General features: G+C 40.0%; 1 protein-coding gene across 1 annotated transcript; it reads left to right on the forward strand.

Moving 5' to 3' along the window:
- The first annotated feature begins 840 nt into the window (after positions 1–840).
- On the forward strand, positions 841–13,740 carry slc17a6b (solute carrier family 17 member 6b). The gene is made up of 12 exons (XM_071488678.1): positions 841–1,576; positions 3,153–3,408; positions 4,388–4,506; positions 6,532–6,646; positions 7,971–8,058; positions 8,168–8,254; positions 8,732–8,874; positions 9,044–9,193; positions 10,114–10,246; positions 10,633–10,743; positions 11,990–12,117; positions 13,330–13,740. Exons 1-12 carry the CDS (start codon positions 1,503–1,505, stop codon positions 13,669–13,671), a joined length of 1,746 nt encoding a protein of 581 aa, XP_071344779.1. The 5' UTR covers positions 841–1,502; the 3' UTR covers positions 13,672–13,740.
- The last annotated feature ends 1,028 nt before the right edge of the window (positions 13,741–14,768 follow it).

Genomic DNA, 14,768 nt, shown 5'->3' on the forward strand with positions numbered 1-14,768 from the left:
ACCTCCCAATAACCACACAAAGAAAGAAGAAGAAGAAGAAGAAAAGAAAGAAGAACGAAAAACGTGAAATTATGTTAAAGGCTTGTATTTATGTGTCAGCAAGCTGCAGTGTTATAAGTGACCACCAGGTGGCGGCCAATACCCACAAATAACGGGTAGGACACTGATCGCTTTTCTCCCATCTCTTTTATCCTTAAATTACACATCTAAGATCTCCCCTAAAATCAACATTGTTCTGAATAATATTGTGATTGTCATTATCATCATGATTAGTAGCCTAGCAGTGGTATTAGTAGCAGTAGCAGGTTATCATTACATGCGTGTATAGCCTAATTTTATTATTTTGTTTTATTATATAAACTCGGTCTGTGGAGGGACAGGTACCAGATGACAATATATCATCAACATATCAAAAAAAAACCAAAAAAACGTTTCCTAAGTTGTGTTCATGCTACTGTGGGAGGATGTGGTTGTCGGGGGGATGAAAAACGGGAAGATGCTTAAATTATTGATGGATCTCTACGTTGAGGAGCCTGTTGGGGAGGGGGGCGGGGGGGGGTGTCCACTCCTGCTCATTTGGTTTCCATAGCACCGCCCTCAGGAGAGCTGCAGCTTTCATATATGGGTTTTACTGTGCTTATTTTCTTCCATGTTTCTACGTGTGAAAACGAAAGAATAAAACAAAAATAATCGAAACAGGGTTGTATTATTATTTAGCTTCTGAAATATGCGAGGGATTGAACTATTAAACATTTCCCTCTCTCTCTCTCTCTCTCTCTCTGCCACCTCCCGCAATGTTTCTTTATGACATTACAAATAGTCATATGTATGCATTAGCATGTTATATTGTGGCTCTGGCCCTCATTTGAGCCGAGCAGCTGGCCAGATGTGGTACACGGAGCCGCTGTCGCTGACCTCGGTGCTGAACACGACGTCAGATGAACCTGCGCTCACCACAGGAGACACGAAACAGCCTCACTCCCTCTTTGATTTATTGAAGCTACTTCAAACCCCCACTTCTGCTTTCTAAACTTTGAGGGTTTTTTTTTTTTCATTTTTCCATTCATTCTCTCTCTCCGTTTTTTTTTTTTTTTTTTGTCTGATCCATATCGGTCGACGACGCTGACCATCAGTTTCACTCTTTTCCGTTTTCTCGTCGTGATGGCACTCGGCGCAGCTACTGTACTCCAGGCTGGGGATGAGTTGGTGGTGGATGAAGGCGCACAGCTCGTTTGATTCCCCTTGTGTAGGCTGCACCTAGGTGGTGTTTTTATTTTTTTGTTTGTTTGTTTGTTTGTTTGTTTGTTTTTTTTTTGCTTCAGCGCTTTCACTGTGAACATTAGACTCCTTTGTCGGATCGTCGCCTCCTTGGGCTCACCTTCGTTAGAACTTCGTTTGCTGTTTTCCCTGTAGCCGCTGCAGTCCGCCATCCCGCGCCGTAACATGACGATTAGGCAGTAGAAGAATATCGAGAAAATAGGCCTGCACACAGAAAACTGGATATGGAGTCAGTGAAGGCGAGAGCTACGGCGGGGGTGAAGGAATTTGCAGGGAAGACCCTGGGTCATATGTACAGGTAAGGACGGGCTTTTTTTTTTTTTTTTTTTTAATAATGAGTGTGATTATTTGCATGGTGAATTTGAACTAGACAGGAGCCGCGGTGATGTGTGGGTCTGCAGGCCACCTATAACTGTTGTACAACTTACAGGGATCTCTGGTCACGCCTCTAGAAGTGAGAAGAAAATTATGCAATCAAGTGTGTGTGTGTGTGTGTGTGTGTGTGTGTGTGTGTGTGTGTCTCTCTCTGTGTGTGTGTGTGTGGTGATGGCAGGGGTTTGGATGAACCTGGATGCCACTGGATGAAAACGTGCACTGATGCAGGGCCCGGACGTGAATCTCATTAGCGGACAGGTTATACAGCATTTACAGGCCGTGCGCGAAATTTTTTAGGGGGTTCGTTCATAATTGATGATGCATTTCATATTCTCTTCAAAGGCCACGGGCACACGCATGATGATAAACCTGCACAGCCTGTGTCCCATATTAATTCAAACCCATAATTTTCCTCTCTTCACTGGAGATGGTTTTGCATGACTTTTCTTTCATGTCGACAGCCTGGTCATTTCTGAGCTCCGCAGCATGAATGAATGAAACGTTAGACTTCCAGCTATATTTAGATGATTCCCTTGTGAATTCATCCTCCGTGTTTTTCAAAAATTTTGGGGGGTGGGGGGTATTTCCTGTGTTGCCTACAATTTATCCGAATCTACTGGAAAACACATTAAAGCTATTTCAGATTTACTCTGGATCAGGCAACATTTCGTTTTCAAGGTTTTCATAAAAAAAATGCAGTTGTCTGTCTTTCTTCCTCCGGGGCGTCAGGCCCTTTGATTTCACTGCCTCTTCCTGCATCTATTCACATTTTATTCGATTATTTATCTGCCCTTTTGAAATCAGCCTCGAAGTTTCTCATTCATTTGCAGACACAGGAATTCAAACGTTGTCGGTTTTTGTCACTTGCCTCTAGCATTTTGACAAACAACCTGTGGTAGATAAATGTGACTTTCCTGGAGGGAAGAAAAAAAAAACAAAAAAAAACTGAGGGATGCCCACAGACGTGTGTCTGGAGGCTGGAGCCGCTGCTCGGTCCCGTGAATGCTAATTAGTGTGGAAAGTGATGCTGCAATGCGGTACAGCCAGGGACATGCTCGCCTCTCCTCAGCTCTACAGCCGGTGTCTGTTTCTTTGTTGATATTGTATCATGTTGTTTTCATGATCCGACGTGAAGCTCATAGAGAAGATGCTCCTCAGTGTGACGGACGGAAGTGTCCAGTAAGAAAACACAGTGCAGAGGCCTCACTGCCTGCACAGCTATGGGTCGTCATGATGGTGATTCTGCAAGAACGGCTTCCTGCACTTTGTTGATCGGAATGATAAACAAACCACCACAAACCGCCCAGGATCCAAGGATCCAGTGCATAATAACAGAATCACACCGAGTGTAAATAAAGTAAATAAAATGGGCCTTTTTAGAAATAGCCCATTTTCCATTATGGGGGACTTATGCGTCTATCTTTTGATCATCATCTCATGCGATGTTATTTTCTTTTGGGGACTCAGTAGACAGTGTTGTCTTCACCTGGCTGTTGCAGGGTGATAGAGAGGAAACAGAAAACCGGGGAGGTGATCGAGCTGACGGAGGATGGGCGGCCCCGGGAGGCCGCGGAGAAGAAGCCCCCGCTGTGCGACTGCAAGTGCTTCGGTCTGCCCCGCCGCTACATCATCGCCATCATGAGCGGCCTGGGCTTCTGCATCTCCTTCGGTATCCGGTGTAACCTGGGCGTGGCCATAGTGGGCATGGTCAACAACAGCACCGTCCACCAGAACGGCAAGATCATCATCAAAGAGGTGTGGCAACGACAGCCAGCGTAAAAACAACGCAGGCTGCTCGCCTTCCAAGCCAAGACACCCCCCTTCTTATTTTATCGAGACAAAGACAAGGGTGGGGGGGGGGATAGAGGAGAATGCACAGAATATGTAGGCCTAAAGGCCCACTGCCACATCAGGCCATAAAATTGTTTCCCAAATCTTCACTGGCCCCAATAATCATGACTGATGTGCCTTTTCAAAATTTAAGGTGATATCTGTAAGGATTTGTTTTCTTTTTAAATATTCCTGCACATTTTAAAGCATACCCAAATCGTTAATGGGCCAAAGAGACGTTCACGTTTTGTAATGTCAGCCTCTACAGTAGGATATTCAGTGGGTAGTATAGGCCTGTCGTGTAATTATAAATAGATTCAAAGTCAAATGCGTCACTGTATCCTTTGCTTAAAGCCTAAATCGTGTGCACACGAACAGTTGACACCACTCTAGAAAAAAAAAAAAAAAAAAAACATTTCCGTGAAAGCACATGCTTGCATCAAGGGCACCTGGTCAAGGTTAAAGGGCACACTCACCTGTCCAATGATGTATCAATAAGTGAATCCATAATAGAATATGTAGCCTATATATTTATGTAAAACTGAAGCATATATTTATGTTTTTGCGTTTGGGAAAGGTGTTAACCAAATAACTGTCTTCACCCATCATGATCAGCGATTTACTTGCCACACAGTTTTTCTTTGACAGGACAGAACAGATAAATCGCGGTGGTGATCAGATCAGTGTCGTCTCATCGAAATGAACCGTTGCAGGCCTTTAATAAACAGGCCTGCCTTAGGACCAGACCCTTCACACAGTGTTTTTTGTTTTTTTTTTTCTCCACATTTTTCGTTATCTCTGGAAGGACAGCTAAAAAAGAAATACACGGTCATATATTCAACAGTTCCGTTCATTATTTATTTTTTTTTAAATCACTGGTATTATTTTCCACGTTATCCACCAGAAAGCAAAGTTCAACTGGGACCCAGAGACGGTGGGAATGATTCACGGATCTTTTTTCTGGGGCTACATCGTGACACAAATCCCGGGAGGATACATATCCTCCAGGCTGGCAGCAAACAGGTAGGCGGCACTCACCGTGAATTACCATAAATACAACACAGCCCCATCCGTTTTGGCAGATGAAGCGCTGTGATATTTTATGATTTTTGGCCTATTAAACGAAATTACTAAACAGCTGGCGCGACTCCCAACTCCTCTCACTCTCATTGTATGTTTTCTTTCTTTCTTATTTATCTAAATAGATAGGAAACGAAAATGAACAAGACAAGATAGGCTTAAGCTAAATATATATACATATATATATATATATATATATAGGCCTATATATCTGAATTATTTGGATGAGCACTTCACAGATACAGGCTGAGCATCGCTGCATAAAGGCAGCAGACAGTCAGCTGCTCTGAAGAGACGCAGGGCAGCAGGCAGGGCACCGGGCTGGCAGGCTCCTAGCTCCCAGTGTCAGGGCCTCCTGCCACCTGTTAATGAGCTCCCCGGGGGGAGCCGGGTTTAATCTGCCGCTCTCTCAGGGCATGGAGACCAGACCCTGTCTTGTCGCCAAAGGCTTTTATTCACATGAGCCCTGCCAATGCAAAGTCATTATAATTGCAGCCTATTGCAGACAAGTGGGATATATAACGTCGACACAGCGCCGCACGTTTCAGGGATTGAATCTTGATGCAGATTTGCAGGCCACTGCTCTGGCTGTGCGTTGCTCATGCAGGAGAATCGTGACTGGTAACGCACCGTCTACGAAGGCGAAAACAGCGCAGCACTAGAGGCCCAAATCATGAGCAAATAGAGGTTTATCAGTCACAAACAAATATTACCCAATAATAGCAGCCAGAGCAGCCAGTTATGAAACGGCCTCCTGTACGCACATTTTAATTTAGGCCACCTTAAATATATATATATATATATATATATATATATATATATATATATATATATATATATATATATATATATATATATATATATGGATGGCATATCACTCGCTCAGCTGCTTCCTTATGATAATTTTTTTTTATTTTAGGCTACTTAATTGACAAAAATCAGGAGATATTTTCCTTTTTTTTTTTTTTTTTTTCCATAAATAGCCTCATTAGCAAAGTCAAATAGTAAAGTAAAAGGTAAAGTCTATTAAGTAAATTCTATCAAGTCAATCTTATATTTTCATCCATTTCAATGTCAAATTAAATTAATTAAATCATTTTTCATTTTTCGTGGTGAAACTAATTTCTTGAAGGGTGGCCGATGTGAAAATGGTTGCTAGGCAACATGTACCAATCACTGCGACTATAAAAGGGGCGTGGCTCCTGTGCGCGCTCTTCTTTGGTGCTGCGAGGGTTGTACACTACGAAGATTTTATATGTTACACGTCTGTCTTTTTTCCAAAAGGAGATAAAGACAGAGACAACGCTTTTGGCCTTTCATGTAAAAAATACGGACAGATTATGTTTCACTGATATTTTCAGTGGTGGAACCAGTAGCTACTCAGACCAAATAAAACCTACAAAATCACAGCGTAGAAACAGCTGTTACAAGTAAAAGTCATGCATTCACGCTTATTGGCCCATTGGAGAATAATGTATAGGCTGTTACCCCATTTTTTCAAAACTATTATTAATATAATTATTGATGCATCAGTGTATAAAGATCACTTTCATGCAAATGCTGAAGGTGGGGCTGATCTCAACTGGGTACTTCATATAGGCCTGGGTATCCTATAATAAGATATAATAATCCATCACAATTAATTTGTTGATTATGTTTCGTTTCAATAATGTGAATCTGCAAAATAACTAGTAACTACAGGTGTAAAATAAATGTAGTCGAGTAAAAAGACTTCCTCCTAAAATGTTAAAATAAAATAAAACTATAGGCTACTTGAGTATAAGTACTGTATCTCAAAACTATACCTAAGTAGACTACAGTACTTGAATAAGGCCAACAATATTTTTGATATTATCCTACATATATTATACATATATATATATATATTAACATACATGCAGCTCAGTTGAAATGATTAAAAGGGGAGCTGCTAAATGATATATGTAAAATGCATTTTATCATTTTCAGGGTATTTGGTGCAGCCATTGTCCTAACCTCGACTCTCAACATGTTCATTCCCTCGGCTGCGCGAGTCCATTACGGGTGTGTCATCTTTGTCAGGATATTACAAGGGCTGGTGGAGGTAAGAGACTGTTAACAACCAAAGCTGTGGTATTTTTGAATCAAAAATCATAGACTGTGAAGTAAATAAAAATCAGCACTGAACATATTCTGACCATTAACAGTTCATAAAGATTACATGTGTCTGATGTGAGTTTCTGTTATTATGGCTATGAATAGCTGGGGCTTTGCAATGATACACTATACAAAGGGGCTTCCTGCAAATTTTACTCCAAGGGAAGCAAAAGGGAAGACTGTGCTGAAGGACCATGTACCGGATATTCAGCCAGAGGAAACATGAGATGAGCTGTATTTATCCAGTCCGCTATAGCTGAGTGTTTGTGGGATAGCCCCGTTCATTGTTTTACTGTCACACATTGCATCCTGGATACACGACAGCAAAGTGCTTGTACACAGATTGATGAAAAGGAAAATGCTGATATGCAAAAGCACATCAATCCTCTGGCTGCGTAGTGGAACCTGACACCCTGCTCTATAATGAATCTTGGCATGCTGATGAAATTTGTCTATCATAGTGAAAAATACATAAAGCTGATAGTACTGTTCATAGCTATGCAAATATAAAAGATTATGAAAGGTAAAGACAGAGTTGTGGGTGGGCATTATTTAGATACTTTTTAGGACGAGGGAAAGCCTGCCTGATATAACCCTTCCATCAGTAGCAGCCTAGCGTCATATAAAATGCTGCAGCACATTTTAATTGGAGGAAAAAATGATCATTCTTACATCTTGTGGAGAATAAATACAAGCAATCTAATATTATAATCTAATATTTCATCCCTTACAGACTGGTGGCACTGCACTGCTCTCCTTAGAAAGCCCGTGCAGATTATATTTTACATCAGCACAATTTGTTCAAATTAGTGACTGATGAACATTTAATAGCTGTGGGGCTGCTTTGCTCCATGAACAGCTCAGTTTACTCAGTTTGTTCATGTAAATTACAAGGGTTAAAATGTTAATTTTTATTTGTTATTATATGTATTTTGGGACCATTATTTACTGCTGCAATACGGCGTTGGGTGCAAATTAATGCATAGGTGTGGCCTGTAGTTTGTTCACTGCTCAAACTTATACATTTACAGTAACATGTTGATAATTTGAATTTCAATCATCCTACTGGCTCCTGGGAAGCCGAATGTCATATGAGCATTGTCCATTCCCATTTAAATGCACATTTTTCAAAACAAAACTGTTCATATCTGGAAGACTGCACGCTTTAAAATCGTAGGCCAAGGAACATGGTTTTCCAGTCTCTTGCTAACTGTTTTTGAATGTTTCCTCCCCGTGAGTTAATACAGTCTGTTGCTCTGTGGCGTGTTTAGGGAGTGACCTACCCAGCCTGTCATGGCATCTGGAGTAAATGGGCTCCTCCGCTGGAGAGGAGTCGTCTGGCCACCTTATCATTCTGTGGTAAATACTTCCTGCTGGCCTTTATAAATTTGTATTCAAAAATGACGTGTTGCCTTTTTAAGAAGTTTGCTTTGCAAAGCTTTGACTCCCTCGTTTCCTTGTCTGTAAGGCTCTTATGCTGGTGCTGTGATAGCGATGCCTCTGGCTGGGATCCTGGTTCAGTATTCAGGCTGGTCCTCAGTGTTCTATGTCTATGGTAAGATTGATTGATGAGGGCTCGCATGTGATATGTGTGCGCAGGGGAATGGGGAATGAGGTATAATTCTGTGTTTAGAAAGTACGAACAGTATATATGATATATAGACACACGTCTGCTGAGAAGTGTTTGAAGTGTTTTTGAAGTGTTTTTAAGCCTGGCTGAAACCTTAAGAGTTTGACAGTGAGAGAGTCCAGTGAAAGTCAAATGGATTTATCCAGGCAGACTGTGTATTGATTTCCTCCCCCCAATGTTTTGGTGTGTCAATAAATAATCCCAGATCTTTCTCTCTGGACTGAATACAGTTAGCTTTCCTGTCTGGGTTTTATTCTCTCAGGCATTTTGGAAAGATCAGTGTCTGTGTGTGTGTGTGTGTGTGTGTGTGTGTGTGTGCTTACTGATGAGGTCAAAATTAGCTGCAGTATTTCATCTATAATTATCTTCAGTTCTGACATGTAATCTGTCTGTGATATGCAGGGTGCTTTGGCATCTTTTGGTATATGTTCTGGGTCCTCGTGTCTTATGAGAGCCCTGCTGAACATCCTACGATCACTGATGAGGAACGCTGCTACATTGAAGAGAGCATTGGAGAGAGTGCCAAGCTAATGGGTCCTGCTGAGGTGAGGGCTCTGCCTCCAGAATATACCTGCTTTTCAATCCTTTGTTATTAGAAGTACCAACACAATACCTAGTCACAGTACCGTCAGCCGTTTCCATCACCTCCTGCCTTTCATCCAAGAGACACAACAGGCTATGTAAAATCGAATCTTTTGTGATGATTTGTTCCAGAAATTCAAGACCCCCTGGAGGAAGTTCTTCACCTCTATGCCTGTCTATGCAATCATTGTGGCCAACTTCTGCAGGAGCTGGACCTTTTACCTGCTGCTGATCAGCCAACCTGCATATTTTGAGGAAGTGTTTGGCTTTGAGATAAGCAAGGTGAGCTTGCGATACAAGTCAGCAGACAAGTCACAAACATGGAGCAGGACTTGTGTGATCAATAAATGATAGATTCCAATGATGTGGGGAAAAAAAACACAACAATAGTGTTCGCGAGCTGAGCATGCGACACTTCAAAATCAATGTTAGTGCAACCGTGTTTCCTATAACAGGATAGGAAGATCAATAATGAGAGAACAAGTGAAAAAATTAATACCAGGTATAAATTATCTCTATGCTAACTGTGGCACAACACATCAAATGGCAACATTTCTGTTTAGTATTGTACACAATCCTGTAATGCTTCTTAAAACTTGGTTTCATGCTCAATATTTATTACATAAAAAGCCAACAAATCAAAGTCATTATTAATAAAGTATTAATAAAAACAAAAACACTCTAATTTGCTAAATAATGAACCACATTTACCATGCACTACATTTTTTAAGTTTGAATTCTGTGTGAAATGTATCCACAACATGGTGCCCTCAAAAACTCTCACAACCGAGCAAACATGACACGTACACTACTTTTTGCTAACAATCTCCCAATTCAATGCATCACAGTTTATGGCTGCAGAATGAACAGTTGGCCCACACTGTACTTGTAAGTGATGATGATTCACTGGTGTCTGAAATGTGCATTTACTGCTCACTACAGAGTAAACAAGCACGTTTTTTATTGAATGAGGGAATGATTTTACACTCTTTCATGGAAATGTCACTAAATCCTGAGCGTGATGCCACCTTTTCCTTCTGAGCCCTGAACATTTCAAAGCAGTGATGATAAAAAGATAAAATAGATTTAATAGTTTTAAACTGTCAACATCTGTAGTCTAAATCACTTTGTGCTTTGCTTCCTCAAAAGACATTGTTGTTGCGCTGCTCCTTATTCAGTTGATTTTCTGTGTGTGGTTGTAGGTCGGCATACTGTCTGCCCTCCCCCATTTGGTCATGACCATCATTGTGCCCATCGGCGGCCAACTGGCTGACTACCTGCGCAGCAGGAACATCGTGACAACCACCACTGTCAGGAAAATGATGAACTGTGGAGGTGAGAAGTCTGAGCCGAGAATGAAATAACATTTTCCACACCTTCTCTCTGCACTTTTACAGGGTGTTATTCTCACGGCGTTAGATCCATACTGTTCTTTTTCACTTGCTCATCTCTGCCAGATGGGTTTAAGAGATACTTGTGTTTGTATTTTTGAAAAATAAAAATCTATCTGTTCAATTCTTGTACACAAGTTGAGTTGCTGATTGTGACTATGCATTGATTTCATGTCCGTCACTTACATAATTGAGTGCAAACCATGTATCATGCTTAATTCAATTGGCACCGCGATGACCAATAGCCTGTGGGCTTCATGTGTTTCTGTGCGTTTGTGTGTGTGTGTGTTTGTGTGTGTGTGTGTGTGTGACTTGCTGTCTCTCTGTTAGGATTTGGCATGGAGGCCACATTGCTGCTGGTGGTAGGATATTCCCACAGCAAAGGGGTGGCCATCTCCTTCCTGGTGCTGGCAGTGGGCTTCAGTGGATTTGCTATATCAGGTTAGTTCAACTAAAACACCTTCAGCTCATTCAAAATGTTAGTGAAGTACAATTTAGGACATAATATACTGTAGCTGAAATGATGTGGTCACCGTTGGTGAGCAGTTTACTGGATTTAATGGAGCGTGCCTAACCCTTTATGTAATTTTCATAACAAAAGGGATCCAAGTCTTTATGCTAAGCTAACCGTCTCCTTGCTCCAGTGCCCTAGATTCGAGTCTGACCTGTTGTCCTTTGGTGATAATTGATAATTGATAATTTAGTAGCTGAAAGCAGACTGTACTTCCAATGTAAACTAAATGTGTGCCAGCTTAATGGACAGTTAAGGTTTTTTTTACCTTTTTATATCATTGCATATTTCACAAAGCGCTAATGATGTTTTCTGCGACCAATATCTGTCTATAAAATGAGTAAAAGAAGCAGTGTCATCGTAGTTGTTCTTCATTTAGTAATTTATTTATTCTTCGTTTGACCACTGGCACTTTCGTCTCAATCCAAATTCCTTTTCAGTTATTTACAACTAAAACTGTCCAGAGTTCCTTTGATAATAAGATTGGATGGTTGGTACTGACTGTTCAGACTCTTTGACAGGCAGCTTTGAATGTAAGGTTTAAGAAATATAACAAACGTTGAAATAAAAGTATTTGAATTTATTTACAGTTTTATTAACATCCCAAGCAGCTGTGTGTTTGCTGTTATTTAATAATATTATGTTGCATTTGCACTTAGTATTGCTCTAGAGTGCTAGATTTCCTTTTTTTTTTTTTTTTCTTTTTTTTTTACAACATTCAAATTACACCAGCAAATCAGATTCCAGATATTAATCGTTCATTCAACAGATCTTTTATGCTTAAGCTTTGATACAGAGGATGCAGAGGTCTGTGACTGAGAGCAAAATCAGTTCCTTGCCTGTTGTTCTTGAGCCTTCTCCTGGAGTGTTTAATAATTCAGTGCTAGCTGTCCTGGGGGATTTGCCGGGCAGCCGGCAGCTCGGCGAGGACACTTACTCATTCAGCCAGTCAGAGTGGGGGAGGAGGAACATGTGTGGCGAGTTACTGCCTGTTTCTCCAACATGATCTTCACCACTTGTTCTGCTTTTAGCCACAACTATGTCCTGAATCTGTTGTTTTTATTAATAGACACATACAGTCACGGCGTTTCCCTCCAGTTGTCATAATTCACATGGGAAATTTTAATCAAAACTATTTTAATTTAACCCCCTTTTTTTTTTTTTTTCCTCCATTAGGTTTTAACGTCAATCACTTGGACATTGCTCCACGTTATGCCAGTATCCTAATGGGGATCTCTAATGGTGTGGGTACCCTATCTGGGATGGTGTGCCCACTAATTGTTGGTGCTATGACAAAGAACAAGGTAAGGGCTTTTCCCCTTAAGACTCCAAACATTGGAGTAATAAATATTCTGTCATTCATATGTGAGTAATAAGTCTTAAAGGAGATCTACAGTAAATAAGTAGGCAATGCTTTATATTAATCATGTGTAAGCAGTACATAATCATAGTATATACATTGTTTAATACAAGGTTTGCAACAGACTGTAACGTAGTTGTAAACTGATCGAAGTGTTCAATAATGTATTTGAATAGAACTTGAAGTCCTCCTGCGAAGCATCCAGTATTATATATAGGTCTTCATATAAGTTACAATTGCGGACAAATGCTGTACTTTTAAAATTTCCATATAGCTACACACAACTACATAAGTGTGTTATAAATCATTTATTACATGTTTATATAGTTCCTATGAATGTGAAATCAGTGTCACCAAAAAGGCTCATCAATAAATGAATTTTGTGTTTCCAGCAGCACTTTCATCTGTCTGGTCAGTGGGTTCTCCCTCTGTGTTGAACTGTAGGCCTACTAGACTGTATAGATATTTTAACAGTTTATAACAGGTAACGCAGGCTTAATGATTTTGTGACACGATGCACTAACAACACATGGAGAACATTATCAAATCCAGTGACTGAAAAGCTTTATTAATACTACATATGTTAAGCTTGACTTAGAGTATGATAATATTACATTAGTGCAGTTGAATTAAAATATGAAATTGTATATGCATTATTCAGTTTTATTTTTGAATTATAGATTATTTTAATCCACTAACATATAGTTTCTGCTTTTGTTTGGTCTCAAGAAGCTTTAAGGTTGTTAAAATCATCTTATTCCACACTGTGTGATGGTATTGTATGTATTCTGTATCAGCCTGTTCCAGCTCTTCCCAGATTCCAACTGAAAAGGCAAAATTATCTTCTAAAACAGCTGGGAACTGTAGTTTTAGCTTTATTCAAACAGGAGTAAAATGGTGGGGACAATTTTCAGATGCATATTAACCCATTTAGTGTTGCAGTGTACTTGCAGCACTGGGACATTACATGTTCATGGTAATGAAGGAACATGTGACTCAGTGCAAAGGTGCGGCTGACTGATGTGCTTTTAATGGGTTTCAGAAAACAGTGTCCACAGCACACATGAAATACTTGTTAGTAGGATCAATTCATTATTGGTTTAAGTTAATAATAAGAAAAATATATCGTTTTCCTATGTTTTCATCTCCTTTTCAGACTCGAGAGGAGTGGCAGTATGTGTTCCTGATTGCCTCCATGGTGCATTATGGGGGCGTGATCTTCTATGGGATCTTTGCTTCTGGAGAAAAGCAGCCATGGGCTGACCCAGAGGTGACTAGTGAAGAAAAGTGTGGCTTCATCGATGAAGACGAGCTAGCAGAAGAGACAGGCGACATTACTCAGAGTTACGGTGCTTTTGGAGGTCCAGCTAAGACGTATGGTGCAACCACGCAGGTGAATGGAGGCTGGGCTTCCGGCTGGGAGAAGACGGAGGAGTACGTCCAAGAAGAAGCACAGGGAGGAGGCTACGGATACAGGCAGGATGAGGGATACTCCTAGACCAAACACGCATTCACTGACATGAGTAGACTTCATTTCCTGAGTGTGCTTCAGTTTAGTCATGAAAAATATCAACAAACGAGAAACAAGAAAAACTACAATCCATTGTTGTATTGTTTGCACAAATTCTAAAAAAAAAAAATCTAAAAAATGATCAAACTACTGTAAAAAAATGCTAAAATATATAGAAAATTTAAAGATATTTGATTAATAGAGGTGTAAGACATATCAAATTGGCAGTTTGTAAATGTATTATTATGCATAATGATAATAGATATATTTATTTGGAGTGCAATCGTGTGTAGATGTGAAAATTTTCATCCCATCAGCTGTGGCTTCCTGACCACACTGAAGCCTGTAGGGTTACATAGAAGCTGCCCATCAGAGCCGACCCCTTATCTATCAAATTAACTGTTACAGTACGACGTCCTACAAGCCAGCCATTACAGTGTATGAATATGTCACTGCACAGCATTGTAAACAGAAACTAGACACTCTGTTGGTATAGATTGTACTGTATCTCTCCTGAATGCACTCAGAGTAGTGTGACCTCTTAATGCACAATGTGATGATTTCTGTTTTCTAATCCACTGCTTCGTATGTGTGTAAATTTAAGTCCTTATCATGTAAGTGACCTGCTATAGAGATTTGATTTGAGAGTGGCGTAACAACTTGTGATGACTGTTTGGTTACACTTTGCTATATGTGATCCATTTTGTACCTCTGCCATTAAGAATATGAGTTTAGCATTTGCGACCCGCCACATCTCAGCAGTGTAGTGCAGGAGTAAAGCCATTCTCATTATTATACTCCAAGTTACTGTTAAGACACAAAACGTCTAGTAGTACCAATGCATTGTCTAAAGAGTTGTCTTAAATAAAACATATATGACTGAGATATGTGAAAGACAAAACATGAGTATAGATAAATAAATCCAAAAAGAAATGATTAAATACATAAATTAAAACTAAATACATTTTGGTAATGAAAATATTCTGTTACTGTACCTTTACATTGAATTACTTATGCAATTCTACATTTATCTATATATTTGTTTTTCTGCATGTACTTATTTATGTATTTATTTCTGCATTTCT

Source organism: Trachinotus anak, unplaced genomic scaffold (genome assembly GCF_046630095.1).
Source record: "Trachinotus anak isolate AG129_WGS33_773 ecotype Australia unplaced genomic scaffold, CSIRO_AGI_Tana_v1 ptg000011l, whole genome shotgun sequence".
NCBI lineage: Eukaryota > Metazoa > Chordata > Actinopteri > Carangiformes > Carangidae > Trachinotus > Trachinotus anak.